Source organism: Podarcis vaucheri (assembly GCF_965113315.1).
Source record: "Podarcis vaucheri genome assembly, chromosome: 1".
Taxonomy (NCBI): Eukaryota; Metazoa; Chordata; class Lepidosauria; order Squamata; family Lacertidae; genus Podarcis; species Podarcis vaucheri.
Genome location: NC_138759.1, coordinates 123,194,285 through 123,217,538, shown reverse-complemented (window position 1 = coordinate 123,217,538; position 23,254 = coordinate 123,194,285). Strand labels below are relative to the sequence as shown.

The following is a 23,254-nucleotide window of genomic DNA, read 5'->3' as shown; positions in this document are numbered from 1 at the left end:
GAGTCGGGCTCAGGGCGGCTAACACCAGTAAAATTACAATAAAACATAATGGGGGGGGAAACAAATTTAAAATACAGCCTCATTTTAAAAGTAGCCCATAGATCAAAACACTAAGGGGAGGGAAAACATAAGGGTCAGACTGAGTCCGAACCAAAGGCCAGGCGGAACAGCTTTGTCTTGCAGACCCTGCGGAAAGATGTCAAGTCCCTCAGGGCCCTAGTCTCTTGTGAAAGGGCGTTCCACCAAGTCAGGGCCAGTACTGAAAATGCCCTGGCCCTAGTTAAGACCAATCTAACCAGCTTACGATTTGGGACCTCCAAAGTGTTGTTATTTGTGGACCTTAAGGTCCTCCGCTGGGCATACCAGGAGCTCAAAGCTCAACAACTTTGGGTCTTCCTCCCCCCCCCAAAAGCTCAACATCTTTGATCAATACAATGGGGTAGATTACTGCCATATTTTTTTTTTTTAGTGGGAGTAGGTCGCAGTCTCTTGGAAGTTGGACATTCCTGGTATAGCACAAGCATCACAGAGCAGAATAAAAACCGCATTCAACTGATATTTTTTTTAAAAGGCCTGAGAACATTAAAAAGTCTTCAGCTTGTGCTGGAAGAATACAAGAGTACATCCTTGGGCAGAGCATTGCAAATAAAGCTTCTCACTGCTCATTACCCACCTGATTTTAGAGATGGGGAGCATGAGACTGATGAAGATCTCAAGGTATGGGTAGATACATGCAGGAAAGAGAGGTCCTTCAGGTACCCAGATCCTGACTCAAGTGTGGGGAACCTATAGTTTTTGATTGACTCCCACCATCCCTGACCGTAGGATATGTTGACTGGGGCTGATAGGAGATGGCGTCTGACAACATCTGAAGGGGCCACAGGTTTCTCATCACCATCTTAAGTCATGACAGCTGGAACTATGTTCATGTAAAAGGAGATCTCTCCATGCCCTCGCCCCCAGACTGTGTACTCTTTTTGGAGCACAGATAGATTCATTTTGAAGGGGAGAAAATACAAGAACCACAATGCGCGCGCGCACACACACACACACAGAGAGAGAGAGAGCGCAAAGCTTCTTTTACCCATATCCATGACCAGGCTTTAGGTAACTGCACTAATTTAGCATTTAATGCTAAAAGAGTTTTCCAGGTTTTCTAATAATTTGGCACCCGCCCCCCCTTGTATAATGTCATCATATGTTTTATGTGGAATGTTGAAAAGCATTTTCTCCGCACAATTTTCCTTATTATTGGGCCGTCAGAAAAAAATAACGTTTGTTTCCAACCCTGCAGGGTCAAAAAGGAGAACCTGGAATTGTGCCAGTGGTAAGTTGTTGCTGGGTTCCTTTGTTTATGGTTTCCATTTTAATTTTCACTGACATGACTCTTTACGGGGCATAGTATGTAAAACAACTTATTTATCAGAGGCATTTATGTTCCATCATTTGGTCCTTAGATTCCCCCCCCCCGCCCAAAGATAGGTTGCAATAAAACAATAACAGTTGTCAAATAATGGCATACAGTAATCAGTAACTTGTGTGTCAAGGCCTTGTGACCCCTTTGCCTCTGATATAGTAAAATATAGTACAGTGGTACCTCTGGTGGCGAACGGGATCCGTTCCGGAGGCCTGTTCACAACATGAAAAGCCTGCAACCTGAAGCGCCGTATCTGCGCAGGTGCGCAGTGCAATGCTTGCGCACATAATAATAATAATAATATTAATAATAATAATAATAATAATAATAATAATAATAATAATAATAATACATTTTATTTATATCCTGCCCTCCCCAGCCGAAGCTGGGCTCAGGGCGGCTAACAACAATAAAATAGTACAACATTCTAAAATAATTTCATTATAAAATTAATTCAACTCAAATTGATGGCAACCATTGGGCTAGAGTTCTGTGAGGATTACCGAAGGAGGGAGTCAGGCTGTGCCCTGGCCAAAGGCCTGGTTGAACAGCTCTGCTTGCAGGACCTGCAGAAAGATGTCAAGTCCCGCAGGACCCTAGTCTCTTGTGACAGAGCGTTCCGCCAGATCGGGGCCACGACCGAAAAAGCCCTGGCTCTGGTTGAGGCCAGCCTAACCTCTCTGTGGACTGGGACCTTCAGGATGTTTTTGTTTGAAGACCGTAAGTTCCTCTGTGGGACATATCAGGAGAGGCGGTCCCGTAGGTACGAGGGTCCTAGGCCGTATAGGACTTTAAAGGTTAAAACCAGCACCTTAAACCTGATCCTGTACCCCACCGGGAGCCAGTGCAGCTGCTGTAACACCGGGTGAATGTGATCTCGCAGCGAGGACCCAGTAAGGTGCATTCTGCACCCGCTGGAGTTTCTGGGTCAGTCTCAAGGGCAGCCCCACATGCGGCAAAACCCAGAAGTAACCTTTTCCGGTACTTCCGGGACGCCGTGGGACGCAACCTGAAAAAACCGTAACATGAAGCGAACATAACATGAGGTATGACTGTAAAATAACCAGACAGGACAATGTGTACAATTGAAGAATGGGTCAAATAGACCACAACTTTATTTATTGCAGATGTGAAGGTTTGGGCTTAGGCATTGGATATACCATTTTTAATCCAGCCCATCTGCTGGGAGTGTATTCTAGGGTTAACCCAACCTTGGGGGGCAGGGGCTATGACCTACATCAAATAGGGGTCCCCCCACTGGTGTCCCCATTTGAGGAGTGCTATGGCCCTTGCCCCTGCCTGGGTCTCCGGACAGAAGCAGCTCCTCATTGATCCCTTTAATGGAATCCCCTTTCCCATGGAGGGGCAGGCAGAGGCTACAACCTCTCCTCCATCCAAGACAAAGCCGCACAAAGTTGTGACGATTGCTATGAGGAAGGCAAAAACAGAGGGCCAGGGCCAGTATGCCAAGTGGAAAAATTCCTGCCCAGCCCCAGTGGCCAACAATGTCCCTAACAAGGCCAAGCACTGAGAGATTTGTGTCTGTGGGGAAGTGAAAATACATAGCCGCCAGATAGCTTTTTAACGTACTTACAGTGTTTGGTTTTTCATTTCCGGCTCTTGCTCCTTCTGCAGAAAATCTGTGGAAATGTTAATGGGGTCTGTCAGACAAAGAGAGAATTCTTGCTGAGAATCATGCTGCAAATCATTACCACAAAATACATGCTACACCTCACTAAGTTGTGATCTGTTATTAAACTTGTTCTCTGTCTTTAGGTTACAGGTATTCGAGGCCGGCCTGGACCAGCTGTAAGTAATCACTAACTCCAGTATTCTTTAAAGAATGTGGAATATTCTCCCAGTGTGCACTTTCTTCTTATCTTTGGCAGCTGTTCTGATCTCTTCCTTTCAGAGTTGGTTATTGCATCTGCCTTCTAGGGCATGCTGAATAGCCATGCTATAGTTCTTACTTATACGATTGTTAGTGGTTGCTGTGCATGAGGTCTTTCATATAGATTTCCCAATCCGTTTTCATTTCCTATTGCTCTTCCTGCACTTTAGACTTCACAGATAATACTTAGGAAAGGAAGTCCCCCCCCCCTGTGCTTCCCTGTACTTAGATGGTCCCAAGTGTCTGTTTACCCTTTCAGACGTGTGTGAGTGTTTGCATTTGCAAACATGGGGTAGGGACAAGGGAGTTGCAGCAGTAGGGTTGCAGGACCAGGGGGAGGGAGAGTTAAGCCATCTCTCCTTGCCTTATGCTTCTGTGCTCCAAATCCTGCAACTCTGCCAGTGGCGTAGCATGGGGGGTGCAGGGGGGTACGGGCGCAACATCTGGGGGTTAGGGTTAGGGGGCGCAAATCCACGGGTTAGGGGGCGCAAATTACTTGCCTTGCCCCGGGTGCTGACAACCCACGCTACGCCACTGAACTCTGCCCCTGCAAAGTGGCCTTTCTCTAACATCACCTGCCACCTGAGTTTCATTGCACTCATTGGGAACGTAACATTTGGTCTCACGTTGAGTGGAAGTGTAAGATCTCAGATCCAGGGTTAGGAGAAAAATAGCTTTCAGTAGGCAGGCAAAAATAACATTGTCAGGCAGCTCAGAATGGTTGGCTTGCTTGTGTTTTCGCATAGCCATCTGGTTTGCCACTGTGAGAACACAATGCCAGACCAGATGGGCCCTTGGCCGAATCCAGCAGGGGTCTACTTATACACATGTTCCACAACTTCGTAAAGTTCATCTTAGGTTGCTGACTTCTTGTCCCCATCTGCATACCTGTCAACTGTCTCACTGTGAGCAGGACATTCCAGAATTACAGAAGCAGTTGGATCTTGGGTTGCCTCATTTGGGCTCCGGCAAGAGTGTGGCCCCAACAGATGCCTGTTTTTGTGGGTTGTACCCTAGTGTGAATCACCTGGCTCCTGCAAGAGCACAGCCCTGAAAGATGCACATTTTGGGGGGCCGTGATCTCGCCTGAGTCTCGTGATTTTCTCATGCGCCCTGATTTTCCTCTGTGAGATGTTGGAGAGTATGCCTCTGATGTTTAGCCAGTGGTCTCTGGGCAATTCTTCATGTGTTTTTCCTTTAACCCTCAATAGTGAACTTTTTTAGGGGAATATGGGCCATAGTTTATGGCAGTGGCTTCCAAGCACTCTGCCTTCAGAGAGGGCATTCCATGTTGGCTCCTTTGCTGAGGAACTGCTATGGATCTGCCACAGAATTCTAGCCTGAAGATTCTGGAGCACATTTATAACCCACCATCAATTCATGTGATTGTAGGGATTCATGTGATTGTAGGGATTCACTGCTGTCCTGCCTGAACTGAGAACAAGACCTGGAGAACACACTCAACATTCCTCTGAGTCTTCATATTGCTGCAGAAGTTTAGTAATGCCAGGTGGGCTGCTGTTCAGGAAAGCTTACCAGCTATTACCAAACTTCTCACTGACCAACTCCTGAGAAGCTTACAAGGCTCCATGGAACACAGTTTGAAAACTACTGTGGCAATGCAGTCAGTCACAGAGGACCCAGATACATGGAGCCAAATGAGAGCAGCTTCAATGTTAACAAGACAATGAATTCACGTTTCATGAAAGAGATAATTACTTAACTTCCAAACTGTGCTGTGCTCATTATGCTATTTCAAAATGTATGCATATGTCCCTAACAGTTCTAATTGTTGGTCTAGGGGCCTCCAGGATCTCAAGGCCCAAGAGGAGACAGAGGACCAAAAGGAAGACCTGTAAGTTGTTAACATATTCTTTCAAGAACCTTATTTAATATATTATGTTCTCCATACTTGCAGCAGGCATGGTACCCCGGATTGACCTCCTGTTGGAAGGAAAGATTACTGGATGCATACAGTATCTTATAATGCTTGGTTTGCTTGCAAATTTATTTGCAAATATAAATGCATTGCATAGCTAGACCAAAACAGAGAAGGATGAGTCAAGTAGAGAAGGATGAGTTAACATCCTCAGTGATGGTCAAGAAACCATCCTTTGATCAATCAATTACTGGTAAAGTGTCAAGGGAACTTGAACAAAAGGCTAGATGAAAAGCAAATAAGCTGCCTTCTACAACTTGTTGCCAAATATGCCTTTAGTGTCTTGTTTCATTGCAGAGCTGCATTTTGAAGTAGAAAATGTGTATTTCTGCATTGCTTCATGATCACGTCAAGCAAGGGTCTGGCACAAATTGGCCAAGTGATGGTATGGAATGTTTGCAGTCCAACTTCTATAAGAGATGGGGAATGCGGCTGTGTCACAACTGAAGTTGGCTAGAGTTTTAAACCTGTCTCAGATCCTTTGTAGGGACGCGGGTGGCGCTGTGGGTTAAACCACAGAGCCTAGGACTTGCCGATCAGAAGGTTGGTGGTTTGAATCCCCACAACAGGGTGAGCTCCCGTTGCGAGATGAGCGCCGCAACCCCAGAGTCTACCACGACTGGACTTAATGGTCAGGGGTCCCTTTACCTTTACTTTACAGATCCTTTAGATCGGGGGTGCTAACCAATGAGATTTTCTCTAGATGTTGTTCAACTAAAGTTCTCAACATCCCAGTGGCGGAATGGGTCAGTGCATCTGGCTGATAACTAGAAGGTTGGCGGTTCAAGCCCACTCAGGTACAGCTGTGGGGAGGAGTCTATGATTCTATGGCTGGCTGGGCTGTTGGGAGTTGTAGCCCAACAACAGGGCCCCTCATTGACTACTCCTGCTTCAGACAGGGGCAGCTTTGTGGGACAGGCTAGGATTAGGACACAGCGGATAGGAAAGATAAGGGGCATTGAGTCCAGAGGCAAGCTGTCTGAAGGAGAGCTACAGAATAAACAATGAACTGGGAGTATAGGAACCTGAGGAAAGAGGAGCAGAAGGAGGCTTGGTGAAAAGGGCAGAGAAGACAGGGAAAGAGTTAATGAGAGACAGGCCTCTGGAAAAACCTTGCATCATGGTGCTGTGGTGGTTGTGGTAGTGGGGTTTAGAGAGACAGGAATTCTAGGGAAGATGACTAATCGGCGGGATGACTAAAAAAGAAAGCTGGGGAAAGAAGCAGTGGCTGAAAAGATGAGTCCCGGGGAAGCAATGGGTGGTAGAGATGTGGAGATGAAATAACAGAGCCAAGGAGAAATGCAAGAAGGAGGCACAAGCACATAGGACCTACGATCAGGAGGGAACGTGTTGTATGGGCTGGAAGGAAGCAGGCAATGATGTCTTGGAAGACTGGTAACTGTGGGCCAGGAAACAAGGGGATATAGGATTGCTAAAACCTTCTGTCTAGACTGGGGTGAGGAGCCTATGGCTTTCCAAATGCTGCTGAACTCCAACTCCCATCAGACCAAGCAAACATGGCCAGGTATGATGGGATTTGCAATACAGCAAGGTCTGTACTGGACCAAAGGACCAAAGTTTCCCAACTCCTGGTCTAGACCTTGGCAAGGCTAGTGTACCTTTAAGAGTTACAGAGAAAGGGAATTCCTTTGTGGGTTGCACCATTATGAGTTGGCGATGTTAAGGGAGCAAGGAGGGCCAAAAGACTCTACTGACTGTCTCTGTCTCTCTGTGTTGAATTTCACATATTGATTTGAACAAGCCATCCAGTTCCTTGGCTGTAAGCACTTCATTATGTTGTCATGTTTCCCAAATCTATTTTAGGCATTGAGTTAATGAGGAAGCAATGCAAGAATAAGAGTGTGTTATGGTGCCATCTCGTGGTTCTCCTTAGGCAACTACGCCATTGCAATATGCACTGCATTTTGGGACAAGTTGACATAAGAAGCTGCAGGGTTAGCCTCTAGCTAATGCTTATTTTTAAAAACTCTAATCTTTTGTTTTGAGGCAGCGATCCACCAGCGCAGTGGAATTCTAATATTCTTCATTTTAAATTTCTTCTTCTTTTTAAGGGTGAGAGTAGATATCAGTCTTAACCCCTTAGTATGGTGCTCAGCTTTATACCCCATGATATCGTCCTGAAATAGAAGGAATTTAGGCTTGTTCGCACATTCCACTGAATGCAAGCACAAGTTGTCTCTTCACGTGTGCAAGTGCTTGTGTGAAAGACTGTACACTTGTTGATTTGTTGTGTACATACAGGTAGACAAACTGTACACTCGTTGAATGAAACGTGTGAAGACCCCTGTAGTCATAAGGAAATACAGTGCAGTCCATGCTTCAGATAACCTGCACTTGAAAAATTCTTTAGAGATGGGACATTTTTCGGAGAATACTAACACCAAACTTGCTGGCTCCAGCGAGGCAACACCTAAGCCCTCTTCACACAACAATAACTGTGGATATGATGAAGTTGTGGAGGGGAGGGGAAGCGGATTTGAACCAACCTTCATTTACTGGAGCATCAGAGGGGCGTAGCACCATGGGTTGCACAGGGTTCTAGACTCTGCACAGAGAACCTGCAAGCTTTTTTCAGATTTTTTGAATGAATGCTTAGAGGCTGGTGGGAGGAGGATGGTAGATACCAGATGAGCAGTAGCAAGATTCCAGGGGGTTCCAGGCACTCACCCAGGGTCTGTGTTCCTTTGGAGAATTGAGACACGGCGGAGACTGTCGTAGCTTTAAGAAATATGGTTTATTCACCTAATTACACCTTCAGTCTGTGGGGAGGAAGTCCAGATTTTACAGCATGGTTGTTTCAAGAAGGGCTTGTTCCCCCACAGCAGTGCAGCCCTGGAGTCCAAGGCATCTCTCCCAGCCAGCCTTCATCCAGCCTACCCAACATGACAGTGTGGCGTAGTGGTTTAGAGCGGTAGTCACGTAATCTGGGGAACTGGGTTCGCGTCTCCGCTCCTCCACATGCAGCTGCTGGGTGACCTTGGGCTAGTCACACTTCTCTGAAGTCTCTCAGCCCCACTCACCTCACAGAGTGTTTGTTGTGGGGGAGGAAGGGAAAGGAGAATGTTAGCCACTTTGAGACTCCTTCGGGTAGTGATAAAGCCGGATATCAAATCCAAACTCTTCTAATCTTTTCTCTCCCCCTTCTTCTTCCCACCACACCTTGCTCTAAAGGCTCTTTTTTCCTGCCCCATACCCAGTTACCCTGGCAGCCTTCCAAATCCCCAGCCTCTCTTCACACCTCAGGACAAGGGAGGAAGACAGTTCTCTTGCATTGCCAATAGCCCTCAGTGGTTCTGTATTGTTTCTTAACGGCCCTTGCTTGGCTGGGGCATTTTTGCTTAGGCTAGCTCTGAAGCTGGTATTTTTCCCTTCACATTTCAAATAATAAAAATCCTGCCATTAATTAATTTCTAGGATTTAGGGGTCCCCCCCCAATCTATAACAATATTTAGAAAACCAATGTTCAGTTTTGTTTTGTTATAATCAAAAGATGGTACACAGTATGACCACTGCAAGTTTCAGAATGCCTCAGATTTCTGTTGTGGTGATGTTATTTTGGCTGGCCTCTCAATCTCAATAGTTAACACTGAACAATGGCTCCTTCAGAAGCCTCCATTTGATGTTTCATTTCATCTGTGGGAGCCCACCTTCTTCTTGAGTTACAATCTCTCACCTGTCAGCAATATTTCTATATTCCTAGGGTGTTTTTTTTTATTAACCCCCCCAAGCATAAAATACACTTGGTCCTGTGCTGTAGGTGAGAGGAAGATGAGGTGAAAAACATGAAGAGGAAGCACATTTGTAGTTCATATCAAAAGGCCATCCCTTCCTATTGAAGATGCTTGCTAGGCAGCACTTATCTATTCTCCTCCTGGTCTTTCATACTCAGCTACTAAGTGACTCATCCATTCAAAGTCAAAATGGCAGAGCCCTGTCGCAAATGAACAAGGCTATGAAGTGCATGAGGTTACCTCAGATGAGCCACCACAGATTTTATTCCAGACAGCTCCGTGAAATATTTCTTCTGTTTTCCTCATTCCTCCCCTGCCTCGCTGTCATCCAAACAGCCTGTTTGGCTATATGCCTTGTGCTGGGAAAGAAGCCATTGTGTGGAATTATGTTGTTATAAATCTTGAACCGTTTGCCATGGAACCCAAGAGGTTCCTCTCAGTTTGCACCAGTGTGAGTGAAAAATGATAGAGTGGAGTAAATGACAATCTGGGGGAAACCTGAATTGCTGTTTGTGCCGACTGAGCCCTAGAGAGCTCCCTAAATTTGTTTCGGAGGGTGCCTTAACCCTATGAAGAAGATTTAGAGGGAGGTATAAAGGGCTGGTGGTGCTGTGGGATAAACCACAGAGCCTAGGACTTGCCGATTAGAAGGTTGGCGGTTCAAATCCCTGTGACGGGGTGAGCTCCCATTGCTCTGTCCCTGCTCCTGCCAACCTAGCAGTTCAAAAGCACATCAAAGTACAAGTAGATAAATAGGTACCACTCCGGCGGGAAGGTAAATGGCGTTTCCGTGCGCTGCTCTGGTTTGCCAGAAGCGGCTTAGTCATGCTGACCACATGACCCAGAAGCTGTACGCCGGCTCCCTCGGCCAATAAAGTGAGATGAGCGCTGCAACCCGAGAGTCAGCCACGACTGGACCTAATGGTCAGGGGTCCCTTTACCTTTACCTTTTATAAAGGGCTGGAAAGGAGAGCGGGAATTGGTGAATATTGTCTCCCACCCCCCTTTCCACTGACAAATTCCTTCCACCAGCAGACAGAAAGAACTGGATGCCACCCTTGGTTCTTAGTTCAGAAATCCTTCTAGGAGAAGGGGGGAAATGGTATCGAAGTCATAATCGGCCGTTTGATGTTTCTGGCTTTTAAAAAGAAACCATGGGTGGAAATGTTCAGCCCAAAAGTAGATTGTTTTGCCAGGTTATCCTGGAATGAATGGGATCTGTGTGAGAATGGACGTTATCTAATAATTTAAGAGCCGTTTCAAATGTTACATCTCCAATCTTAAGGCTGGTGGGAAAGCTGTGGTGCAGTGATTTTGACTCTGTTGGTGTGTGAGCATCTATTTGTGAGTTTTCATTTCTTTCTGCAGCAGAGTTCCTTTTACAGAAAAGCTTTTCTGCATCTTTTTCTTTTTTTACAACAGCAGCAGCAGTATTCCAGCTCTCAGTGAAATTCCCAATACAGGAATAAACACCATTTGGTTCTGTTTCTCAGAGTCTTTATTATTTGCAAAACTTTACACTGGTCAGTAATAAATAGCTGAAAAACAAATAAAGCAACATAATGCTTTTTCTCTTTTAGCCATTCGGCCAGAGACCTAATGCTGACTTATACATGTGCTCATTTAGCCTTAATGGATCACATGACCTAATAAAGGCACCTGTTGCTGGGGGAATTTTCTGTTGCCTAGCAGCTTGTTCAAGACCATTTTCAAGTGCCTTCTAGAATATTCCAACAGACTCCATGTGAGGGTTGAAACTTCTGGAGTTGTGGCCATACTGCTATCGTTGCCTAGGTACCTTCAGTAACAAGAAGGGCTCACTTAGCTTTGTTGGTCCGTTTATGTTCTGCAAATACCTGTCCTGATTTTTACTACTTCTCTTTTTAGGGTGCACGTGGTCCTCCAGGAATAGATGGGGAACCTGGTATACCTGGACAACCTGGCGACCCTGGGCCTCCCGGTCAACCATCGACAGGGCCAGATGGAGTGGGCAGAGTAAGTGATGTTTGTCTTGGGCACTATAAGAAGAGAAACTCAGGGTAGCAGCGCGCAGGCTGATGTTTGAACTTCAGGATTTCAAACTTACACAATAAATGTAGAAATGCAGTGGTACCTCGCAAGACGAAAAACACGCAAGACGAAAGAGTTTTCCGTTTTTTGAGTCGTTCCGCAAGACGAATTTCCCTATGGGCTTGCTTTGCAAGACGAAACGTCTTGCGAGTTCTTGCGAGTTTGTTTCCTTTTTCTTAAAGCCGCTAAGCTGCTAAGCCGTTAATAGCCGCTAAGCCGTTAATAGCCGCTAAGCCGCTAAGCCGTTAATAGCCGCTAAGCTGCTAAGCCGTTAATAGCCGCTAAGCCGCTAAGCCGTTAATAGCCGCTAAGCCGTTAATAGCCGCTAAGCCGCTAAGCCGTTAATAGCCGCTAAGCCGCTAAGCCGTTAATAGCCGCTAAGCCGTTAATAGCCGCTAAGCCGCTAAGCCGTTAATAGCTGCTAAGCCGCTGAGCCGTTAATAGCCGCTAAGCCGCTAAGCCGTTAATAGCCGCTAAGCCGCTAAGCCGTTAATAGCCGCTAAGCCGCTAATAGCTGCTAAGCCGCTAATAGCCGTGCTTCGCAAGACGAAAAAACCGCAAGACAAAGAGACTCGCGGAACGGATTAATTTCGTCTTGCGAGGCACCACTGTGTTTTGAATTTTCAGTTGGTTTCAGTTTAATCTTGCCTTTGGATGGAGACACAGAGTGGATCCACACACAGGGGAAAAAACGCTATAAATAAGTGAGAAATTAAATTGTTATGACAAAAGGGAAAAAATGCAATGTAAAAACCATATAGATTTATTTATTTTTTTTGCTCTCTGCTGCCATCTGGTATTGCATGTTCATAACGAATTCGAAACATTATTTTTTGACTAACGTAGCTGTGTCCATAGTGTTGACGTTTCATGCCACTTGCTCTCCAGCCAAAGACTGGGGTTTTTTTAATCGTCTGGACTCGAAAGGTAAAATATTGAAATAGGAAATCAGGGAATTTATTTGGATATTGATGCATTTAGAATTTTTTTTCAGCTTTATTAACTGAAAGAAATGACTGTGCAATTTAAAGAGAAAGAGGGAGAATAGTTGAAGGTTCAGTTTTGTCTGCTGGGATGCTGCCTCAGCCAAATCTCACACAAAGTGAAGGTAGCTAGGGTTGGAGGAGGAATCCATTTTAAATTTCCAATTTGATCAAGCTTTGCCTGCACCAGATAGCTCTTGCATCAAATGGCCAGTTATGTGCATTAAAAAAACAACAACTCTGCAAAATTATCACAAAATATGCATATTTTATGTATAATATGTATAAAAACATTACTATATTTCTGCATCATGATTCTACAGTGTGTATAAACATTTTTATACACTTGTATGCATCGTTGTTGTCATCATCATTTTGTTTGCATGCCGCCATTCAACCAAAAAAAATGTGCTCAAGACGGCTTACGATCAGTGAGACCAACAATATGCCCTGAACCAAGTGACCTGCAGTCTAAGACTCAGGCTGCACATATTTGTGACATCTCTGCATATAAAGTAGGGCTGCCATATGTCTGGATTTTACCAGGATTTCAAAGGCGGAATTGACGGGGGTGGGGGCTGGATTTCAGAAATGTGACGCTTTGTCCAGGATCTTAGGCAAGTCAATTGAATAATCACATTTTCTAGGCTTTTTTTGTGAAAGAAATCTCAACCAATCTGGGGATTGTCTAAAACAGGGGTGTTGAAACTTTTTTCAAAGAGGGCCAGAGTTGATGAAGTGAACATGCGTGAGGGCTGACCAAAGTTGTTGGGGTTTTTTAGGATTGAAATTGTTGAGCTTTTAGCTTTTTTACGATTTTACCCCAAAGTTACATATACAGTGGTGCCTCGCAAGACGAAAAGAATCCGTTCTGTGATTCTCTTCGTCTAGCGATTTTTTCGTCTTGTGAAGCAAGCCCATTGACGGATTAGCGGATTAGCGCTATTAGCGCTATTAGCGGCTTTTAGCGGCTTATCTGCTGATCGGATCAGCTGATAAGCGGCTTAGCGGCTTAGAAAAATGGGGGGAGGAAAAAAAACCCAGCAGGAACTCGCAAGGCATTGTCGTCTTGCGAAGCAAGCCCATAGGAAATTCGTTTTGCAAAGCACCTCCAAAACGGAAAACTCTTTCGTCTAGCGAGTTTTCCGTCTTGCGAGGCATTCGTCTTGCGGGGCACCATTGCACTGCCACAAGAGACGGATTAAATCGACCTGCGGGCCGGATTAGGCCCCTGAATCGGACTTTGGACATGCTTGGTCTAAGAAAAGCTCAACAGCTCTTGTTGCATCCTGGTTTTTACTTTTTGAAATATGGCAACCCTATAGAAAGATACTTTATATGTTGCATAATTATCTTGGTCAACTAAATATGCGATTTGACAGTGGGCACTGCTTAATTCTTTTGTAAGTCCTAGTTGTACCTTAGAATTATAATTTCTGTGACAAGATTTCTGTGTAAATGTCAGATTCCTGAGGTAAAACAAACGAAATCCTAGGCAACTTGTCAGATTTGATGCTTGCGGAAAACACGCCTGAGGTAATACGTGAGGCAAGAATCTATACAGAAATCTATGGAAATGCAGGTCTATCCTAGGTGAACTTTCCTTTATTATTTTTTTTAAAACAATTGCAACAAAAGCAATTATCAATCAAAATAACCAATTACATTTTTTATCCATTTTTATTCCCCCCATCCCTCCCTCTCCCCCCACCAAAGACTTCCCTCAGCTCCCCTCTCTGATTTCTTTGCACACATTATTCTCTTTGCATGTTAAAAGTTGTACATATCATTACCTTACCTGTCACATATTCTATTAATAAATTTGTGGATGTTTATTCAAAACCTGCCAAGGAGTCCCAGTCATTTTGGGTTTTTTTTTTAAGATAGTTTGTAAAAAGTTCCCATTCCTCCTTGGAGTCACAATTGTCCTTCTCATGTAATTTATATGTCAACTTTGCCAACTCTGCGTAACTCATCAGATTAGGTGAACCTTCCCACTTTTTCATATATAAAGGAAAAGAATTGCATAAATTAGGCCTGCATGCATTTGGATCCTCATGCTATCTACTTTAAACGATTACCCTAGATGTTTGGTGGAAGGTGGGGGGGGGCAGTGCATATCGGGACCAACCCCAGAGGTTTGCCATGCTCTCCAAACCTCTATTCCCCCACAGATCGACCATCAAAACCTAGACATGAAGAGTTCGTTGCTTTGTATCTCATCCCAGTATGGAACATTGGCAGAAACTTAAGATCGGGGGAAACCCAAAATGTCCCATTCCATGGGCATTGCTGCAACTATTCCCCTCCAATGATTATCGTTCCTCTTCATAATTCCCAAGGGCTGAAAATAGAATGCGTTAGAGGCAGCAACTCAAAGTGGTATGAGGCATGACAATGACCTGACCTCTCATGTACTGTATTTTTCCGTCTATAAGATGTCCCCATCTATTTTGGGGGCCTCAAAATTTATAAAATGGGGGGGGGAGTTTGAGCTTTTGGGGAGGATTATGTCAGGGAACTGCCATCGACTCAGGGGCAAGAGGGGAAAAGCCGGATGGATTGCAGAGAGCCCCCAAAGATCGTGGGAAGCAGCTCCTTCTCCGCAGAGGAGAGTAACCAGGCCTCCAATGGAGAGGAACTTCAGATCGGTGGAAGAAGATTGGAAGAAATTTAAAGACTATCTACAGAAATATTGTAAAATTAATGAATGTTAGAATGATGTTGGATAGAAATTAAGGGGTTTTCAGCTGTAATACTATAAGGGAATATGGAAAATGGATTCTTAATAGGCAAAAATTTAACGTTACAATATTTTAAGATCAATGATTAGGATAAACAAAGAGGGTAAGGATTTGCTGAACCAACAAACTGAACTGGAATACAAAAAAGGGAGGCGTGAGGAGGTCCGGGAAATAAGCTAATGAAAAATAAGTACAGTGGTGCCTCGCAAGACGAAATTAATTCGTTCCGCAAGTCTCTTCGTCTTGCGAGTTTTCGTCTTGCGATGCACGGTTTCCCATAGGAATGCATTGAAAATCAATTAATGCGTTCCTAGGGAAACCGCCTTCAGACCAGGTCCGGGGACAGTCTGTCCCCGGACCTCTTCTGAAGGCTGGGGGGGGGGACAAGGGCTTTTCTTCCCACCCCCAGCATTTTAAAAAACCCCGGGACAGCGGAGGACTTCTCCGCTGTCCGGGTGATCTTAAAATGCTGGCGAAGGCAGGCAGGGGGGACAAAGACTTTCGCCCCCTGCCCGCCTTCAGAAGGTGTTCCCGCCCCCGCCCCTCTTCGGAACAGCGTTCCGAAGTGGGGCGGCTGGGGCAGGTGTTCCCGCCCCCCTCCCCGCTTCGGAACAGCGTTCCGAAGTGGGGCGGCTGGGGCAGGTGTTCCCGCCCCCCGCCCCCCTTCGGAACAGCGTTCCGAAGTGGGGCGGCTGGGGCAGGTGTTCCCGCCCCCCCTCCCCGCTTCGGAACAGCGTTCCGAAGTGGGGCGGCTGGGGCAGGTGTTCCCGCCCCCCCTCCCCGCTTCGGGACACGGGGAGATTTTAAAATGCTGGGGGTCGGCAGCGAACGCTTCGCTTCCGGGGCAGGCGGGGGGCAGGCAGGCAGGGGGGAGCAAAGACTTTTGCCCCCCGCTGGCCTTCAGAAGAGGTCCTGGCCTTCAGAAGAGGGGGGGGACAAGGGCTTTTCTTCCCACCCCCAGCATTTTAAAAAACCCCGGGACAGCGGAGGACTTCTCCGCTGTCCGGGTGATCTTAAAATGCTGGCGAAGGCAGGCAGGGGGGACAAAGACTTTCGCCCCCTGCCCGCCTTCAGAAGGTGTTCCCGCCCCCCGCCCCTCTTCGGAACAGCGTTCCGAAGTGAGGCGGCTGGGGCAGGTGTTCCCGCCCCCCTCCCCGCTTCGGAACAGCGTTCCGAAGTGGGGCGGCTGGGGCAGGTGTTCCCGCCCCCCCTCCCCGCTTCGGAACAGCGTTCCGAAGTGGGGCGGCTGGGGCAGGTGTTCCCGCCCCCCCTCCCCGCTTCGGGACACGGGGAGATTTTAAAATGCTGGGGGTCGGCAGCGAACGCTTCGCTCCTGGGGCAGGCGGGGGGGGCAGGCAGGCAGGGGGGAGCAAAGACTTTTGCCCCCCGCTGGCCTTGAGAAGAGGTCCTGTTCTGAAGGCCGGCTGTGGGCGAAAGTCTTTGCTCCCGACCGCCAGCATTTCCCTATGGGCTTTCGTCTTGCGATGCAAGCCCATAGGGAAATTCGTCTTGCGAAGCGCCTCCAAAACAGAAAACCCTTTCGTCTTGCGGGTTTTCCGTCTTGCGAGGCATTCGTCTTGCGGGGTACCACTGTAATGGAAAGAATGAGTTGTTTTTAACCATTTTTATTTTGTATTATTATTATTATTATTATTATTATTATTATTATTATTACTTTGTAATACTTTGAAAATTTTAATAAAAATCTTATAAAAAAGAAGAAGAGAGGAGCTTCAGGGCTCGGAGGAGGCAAGGCGGTGCCAGGGCACCTTGCCTGAGCAAAGAGGGGAGGAGAGAAGTCCTCCGTTACCCACACCCTCCTTGCGCATTAGGCTGGGCGTCAAGAAACTACTCTGCTGGGGAAGGTTTAAGGACCGCCCACTCTCAGATTCTGCCAGTGAATGAGCAAGACACGGAATAGTGGCGCTCTGAATGGTGAAGGTTTTTTTTTTGGTACCAATAACAAGGCTTTACAACACTCCAGGGAGGCATTTGCCTGATTGCTCTCGAGCAACCCCCTGATACCCTTACAGATTATTTTGGGGGAATGCCGAAAATCGCTCACCCGCCAGAATGCAGCACACAACCGCTCGTGTTGCTTACAATTGCCGTTTACAATCTTGGGCTCGCACTTTCTTCCGGCGGGTGAGTGGTTTTTGGCATTGGCTGCTTGATTGTTGTGGGAGGGGGGAATCCTGAAAATCGCTCAACCACCGGAATGCAGCACACAACCGCTCGCGTCGCAGCTGCCTGATCCCTGCCATTAGCCCTCCTGCTTGCTGCTGCAGCAGCCAATAGACAGCTGCCCTTGTCACAGCAAGCAGGAGCGTGTTTGGCGGCTGCTGTGGCGATTGGGGAGCTGATAGGTGCTTTCTGCGACGCAAGCCCGAGTTTTTTAGCAGCGATTGGCTGCTTGATTGTTGGGGGCGGGGAGATGCCGAAAATCGCTCACTCATCGGAACGAAGTGTGAGCCCGAGATTTTAAGCGGCAATTGTAAGCGACACGAGCGGTTGTGTGCTGCGTTCTGGAGGGTGAGCAATTTTCGGCACCCCCCCAACCATCCAGCGGCCAATCACTGCTTACAATCTTGGGCCCCGTGCCAAAAAACCATTTGCACGTCCCCCCTTAGCACTACCCGTGTATAAAAGAGCCTAAATTTTGAACCTCATTTTTGTGTTAGAAAAGCTAGTCTTACACACAGAAAAATACGGTACTTCAGAAAATTATCATTTCTGAGACGGAAATGCTAGTTTCCTTATATGTCTGGAGATTTATTTATTTTTGGTCTGGCATCCATTGTGCCATCTATTCTGCTTAAAAAGAATGATGTGTTTTGCTCCTAGGTGAAACCTCATGAGCATGGTGTCAATCAGAAAATCCAGATTGACAGCAGCTTTGTAGTGCCAGAGTGTGAGGGTAACAAACAGTGATTTACAGAGCAATCCTTTACACTTCTACTCAGAAGTAAGTCCCACTGAGTTCAGTAGGGCTTACTAATTGGTAAGTGTGTATGGGATGACAGCCTTAAATATTTACATACATTGATATTTACCCCAGCCTCTTGTGACGTGCAGAAAGTTTAATCAGTGATGGTTTAATTATAAATTATTCCTTTTTAATTAAGTTTGAAATTATTCTTGATCATGGCGTGTGTGACATGCTTGAGAGGGAACAGGGCTATCATTCTCATGGGCTTGGGAGATAACAGGGTAAGTTTTTTAAAAATAAGCAGAGCCTGGGATAATTCAATTCATGCTCATTTTTCAAACTCTTGACTCCCAGAGCTCAACGTGAGGATAAGGCATTTTCCTTTTAATTAAACCTGGCATACCTTTGGAAACAAATGAAATGCAGGTGAGGGCAGAATGAATTTTGAAGGCAAATGATTAATGGATTTTGGAATTGATGAGCTTAAGGAAAACCTTAACTTTACAAAGCTGAGGCTGCTGTCCAGAGGTCTGTAACACTCAAGGAATAATAGAATCAAAGAACTGTAGAGTTGTAGGGTCATCTAGTCCAAACCCCTGTGGTGCAGGAATATGCAGGAATATGCAACTGTCCAATACAGGGATCGAATTTGTAACCTTGGTGTTATCAGCACCCTGCTCTAACCAATTGAGCTACTCAGGCTTCAGTACAATTTGAAGCAATGCAGCCTTCCCCTTCTTCGGTGTTGTTAGACTCCAGATCTAACCAGCATGTCCAATGGTCAGGGATGATGGGAACTGGAATCCAACACCATCTGGGGAGACCTGGTTGGGGAAGCCTGGTGATAAATGATACAGGAATCACAGTATGGTGAGATCAACATTCAGTTGTGAGGATTGGGGGAGGGGGCAGAAGCCCCGGTCCGAATCTCAGCTCGAAAAGACCAGTGGCAAAAAACCCCAACAACCTAGCAAACAGTTCACTCCTAATGACTGTAAGATTTGCAGTGAAATCCTAGACTTGCTTAATCAGAAAGAAGTCCTACTGAGTTAAATGGAACTTAAAGGCTTGTAAGTGTGCAGGGATGGGTTTCTTGAGTACCTCGCTTTACTTTTATGGTTGCAAGTTGTTTTGTTTTTGTTTTTTTATAAATATTTATTAGATTTTCACAAATTATAAAAACACAAAACAAACGCACACAACACACATTACAAACATAAAAACACAAAACAAACATGTATAATTTCGGATCCTTTCCCCCCCCTTAAACCTTATTTCGCCGACTTCCCCGTACCTCCCTTTTCTGCATCCCAATTCCAAAATTTGTTTCAGCAAATCCTCCCCCTTAATTTTATCTAATTTTTCCTTATTGTTTTCTTTTACTTAATCTTTTACCGCTATAATCCCCTATTTTTTATAACCACAACATTTTAGCACTCATTAATTTTACAATATTTCTTAAGATAAATTTTAAATTTCATCCAATCTTCTTCCGCCGTCTCTTTCCCCTGGTCTCGGATTCTGCCAATCATTTCAGCCAGTCCCATATAGTCCATCACCTTCATCTGCCATTCTTCCAAGGTGGGTAGGTCTTGTGTCTTCCAATACTTTGCGATGAGTGTTCTTGCTGCTGTTGTAGGTTGCAAGTTGTTTTGAATTGTTTTTAATGTTGTGACCCACCATGGAGTGAAGGGTGGGTTGTAAATAAATTGTTGTGGTTTTTTATTATTATTATTATCATCATTCATACCTGCACACATACCCCTGACCTTGCAAAACAACAACAACACACCACCCACATCTTTCTGGATTTACCTTGAGGTTAATGGTTATCCTTCTTATGGTTGCAGCCATTTACATCTCAGATGGCAGGACTGGATGAAAAGTCTGGGCTTGCTGGCCAAATGGGGTTCATGCCCGGAGCAGTGGTAAGAATATTTTATTTATCCGTATATTTGTTGGCTACAGGATTTCTATTCCGCCTTTCCATTTTCAAAGCGAAGCAGCTGAGCTAGCCAACAAGAAGAATTTTTAAAACAACAGCCATTTAGCAAGACAACATAGGATACAATGGATGATATCCAACTAAATTATACAGTGGTGCCTTGGATCTTGAACTAAATCTGTTCTGTGAGTCCATTCGACTCCTGAAATCGTTTGAAAACCAAGGTGCGGCTTCTGACTGGCTGCAGGAGCTTCCTGCACTCAAGTGGAAGCCATGTCAAATGTTCGGCTTCCAAAAAACGTTTGCAAACTGGAACATTTACTTCTAGGTTTGTGGCGTTTGGGAGCCGATTTGTTCGACAACTAAGCCGTTCGAGAACCGAGGTACCACCGTACTCAGATTATACTCATTGAGATCAATGAATTCCCTCTTTTCTTATTCCGATGAGGTTTGCTATTACTACTCATTATACATCTGGGTCCTACACCTCTGCCTGCTTTTGTTGCTGTCGAGTCTTCTGTTGCGTATTTAATTACTAGAATAAATGTGTTATTTATGGGTCACAGTTCAAAGCTCTGTGTCCCCAGCCAAGCTTTTGACTGGCGCTTCTTGAACAGCAGCTCTACAAGGCGCATGGCACCCCCTTTTGAAAGGGGATCCAATTTGTACTGTGTGAGATGTTTTTATGGGCACGCATATGTGTTTTGCCACCCAGAATGGCTTCACTGAATGACGTGCAAGCATTTGTAAAACAAGAAAATGTTAAATATCTGCTTAGATTACTAATAGCTAAATACTGGGAGACAACTAAAGCTCTGTCTACAGAGGAGTGGTATCAGAAAAAATGTGGTTTGTTCAGATCCTGAACAGGAGGAGCTGTTTATAAGGGCCTAGAAAGCTAGATTCCCTCATGTAGATGTTCATGAACAAGCTTTAGTTATATATTTTTTCTTTCTCTCCCTCCATTTAGTGTATTTCAAATTAAAGACCTTTATGAGACAAATTAGGAGTTATTAGTGGTTAGTGGTCTAAAAGCTTGCAATCCTACTTATCTGGGAATAAGCACCATTGAACTAAATTGAGCTTTCTTGTGAGTAGGTAAAAGGTAAAGTAGACATGGATAGGATCACCCTGTTAATTAGTGTGCTATTTTTTCTGTGTGTGTTTTATATAAATAGATCTTTTTCATTTTTATATCATATCTGTTATAAATAATTTCAAAAATAGGTTGAACACTCTAATCTCTTATTTTTTTCTCTTCTTTAATGCCATTTGTCAATATGTTACTTACAGGTAACATTTCTTACCATTTTTACTGAGGTGGTAACTTGTGACATACAGCAGTGTTCCTCTATACCAATAAATACATAATTTTTTCAAAATCAATCCACATAGAAAACTAGAATACCAATTCACAGAAGATTGGTGTAAATTTACGGACTATTTGAAAAGTAATTGTGATGACCAGATTACATTTGTAGGTTTGCAAGAAGTTTTGTGAGGTGAATAATTTGAATTATTGCATAATTGGATAAAAAGGAAGATGTTAGTTAAGATAATTAAAGGCAATATGAATTTAAGAAATGCAGAAGAAATGATAAAAATGGAGGATCATCAGAGGTGATGGAAGTCCAAAAAGATTGTATAAGATGTGAAATTTTGTGGTATGTATGACAATTAATATGCTCAAAAATTAATAAAAAATGTTATTTAAAAAAAGAAAACTAGAATATCACCAAGAAAGCTATGTTAGCATATTTCTCTTTTACTTGCTTATTTATAGGGATGCTTGAAGATTTTGTTTTGTCCATATTTTAAAACTGATCTGATTTTTACCTCTTGAAGTAGAACACTCTTATTCGTGGTTTTCGGAACTTTTCTGAATTTTGCAATGCAGTTCTCAGCCATTTGGTGAAGGGCCATAGCTCAATGGTAGAGCACTTGCTTTGTATGCAGAAGGTCCCAGGTTCTATCTCTTGCATCTCTAGGTATAATAATAATAATTAATAATAATTCATTATTTATACCCCATCCATCTGGCCGGGCCTCCCCAGCCACTCTGGGTGGCCTCCAACAAAGATTAAAAATACATTAAAACACCAGTCATTAAAAACTTCCCTAAACAGGGCTGTCTTCAGATGTCTTCCAAACATCAGATAGTTGTTTATCTATATGACATCTATGGGAGGGCGTTCCTCTTTGACATCTGATGTAAAGGCACCAGTACCAGGAAGGCCCTCTACCTGGTTCCCTGTAACTTGGCTTCTCGCAATGAGGGAACCACCAAAAGGCCCTCAGTGCTGGACCTCAGCATCCAGGCAGAACGATAGGGGTGGAGATGCTCCTTCAGGTATACTGGGCCAAGGCTGTTTAGGGCTTTAAAGGTCAACCCCTAACACTTTGAATTGTGCTCGGAAATGTACTGGGAGCCAATGTAGGTCTTTCAAGACCAATGTTATATGGTCTCGGTGTTATGTAGGACTAGGAACTCTGGTAAAATGATGCCCATCAGTGTTGTCCATACAGAGCTAGATAGATCAGTGATCTGACTTAATATAAACTAGCTCCCTATGTTTCAGCTAAGAAAAAGTACCAAAATGGGCATAAAATGCATTATTTTAGGTCAAAATGGTATCAAAATGCATGTTTTAGGTTGTGGCTGGAAATGTGCCTTTCAGCACAAAAAGTGCATATTTTGTACAACAACCATATCTGCAGATTGATGTGGCAATGATGTTGAACAGATTTATGAAGGAGCATAAGTGAAAACTTACATGGCTCAGAAAAAGACTGATCAGTCCATCCCTAGTTTTCCTTATACTGGTTTTTTTTGGTTTGGAGTAGGGTTGCCACCTTTGGTCTGGGAAAATAAAGGACAGGACGGGGATGGGGGGCAACTGCATATCCTGCAAGTGTTTGGGAAATCCCATTTTTTATTGTGAGAGCACGTCAGCCATTTTGTTTGCCATGATCTCATGCAATTTCATGATGCAATTTCCCACTGGAAAAGCACTTTTTCAGGGCTGTGATTTTACACCTTGCCCCCAAACACACATTTGTGATAAAACACTTTTTTTTGGGGGGGGGACGTGCGGAGTGAAATGGTGTGTGATCATGACAACCACAATGGCCACCATGCTCTCATGATAAAAAATAAAAAATGGCATCCCGGATTTTGGCTTCAAAGTGTTTGAGGGGATGAGAAAAAGAGAGAGAGAAAATGAATTAGCAAAATGGAAATACCTCGGGTTAAGTACTTAATTCGTTCTGGAGGTAAGTACTTAACCTGAAACTGTTCTTAACCTGAAGCACCACTTTAGCTAATGGGGCCTCTTGCTGCTGCCTTGCCGCCGGAGCCCGATATCTGTTCTTATCCTGAAGCACTATTTCTGGCTTAGTGGAGTGTGTAACCTGAAGCGTATGTAACCCGAGGTACCACTGTACAGGACAAACTATTATACAGGATGGCTGGCAACCCTAGTATTGAGGAACATTCAGTCATATAAGTTATCACCTTTAGTACTACAGGTCAAGCCCAGGTTTATCAGTTTATCTTTTATGAAACAGAGCACATATAGCAGGAT

General features: G+C 44.7%; 1 protein-coding gene across 1 annotated transcript in view; it reads left to right on the top strand.

Annotated features, from left to right (window-relative positions):
- Nucleotides 1–23,254, top strand: part of COL5A2 (collagen type V alpha 2 chain) — a 206,292-nt gene that overhangs the window by 109,496 nt on the left and 73,542 nt on the right. The window contains exons 4-8 of the mRNA XM_082223037.1: nucleotides 1,295–1,327; nucleotides 3,194–3,226; nucleotides 5,110–5,163; nucleotides 10,887–10,994; nucleotides 19,576–19,653. Of these exons, the coding sequence (XP_082079163.1) occupies nucleotides 1,295–1,327; nucleotides 3,194–3,226; nucleotides 5,110–5,163; nucleotides 10,887–10,994; nucleotides 19,576–19,653 (306 nt within the window). The remainder of the gene's footprint in view (nucleotides 1–1,294; nucleotides 1,328–3,193; nucleotides 3,227–5,109; nucleotides 5,164–10,886; nucleotides 10,995–19,575; nucleotides 19,654–23,254) is intronic.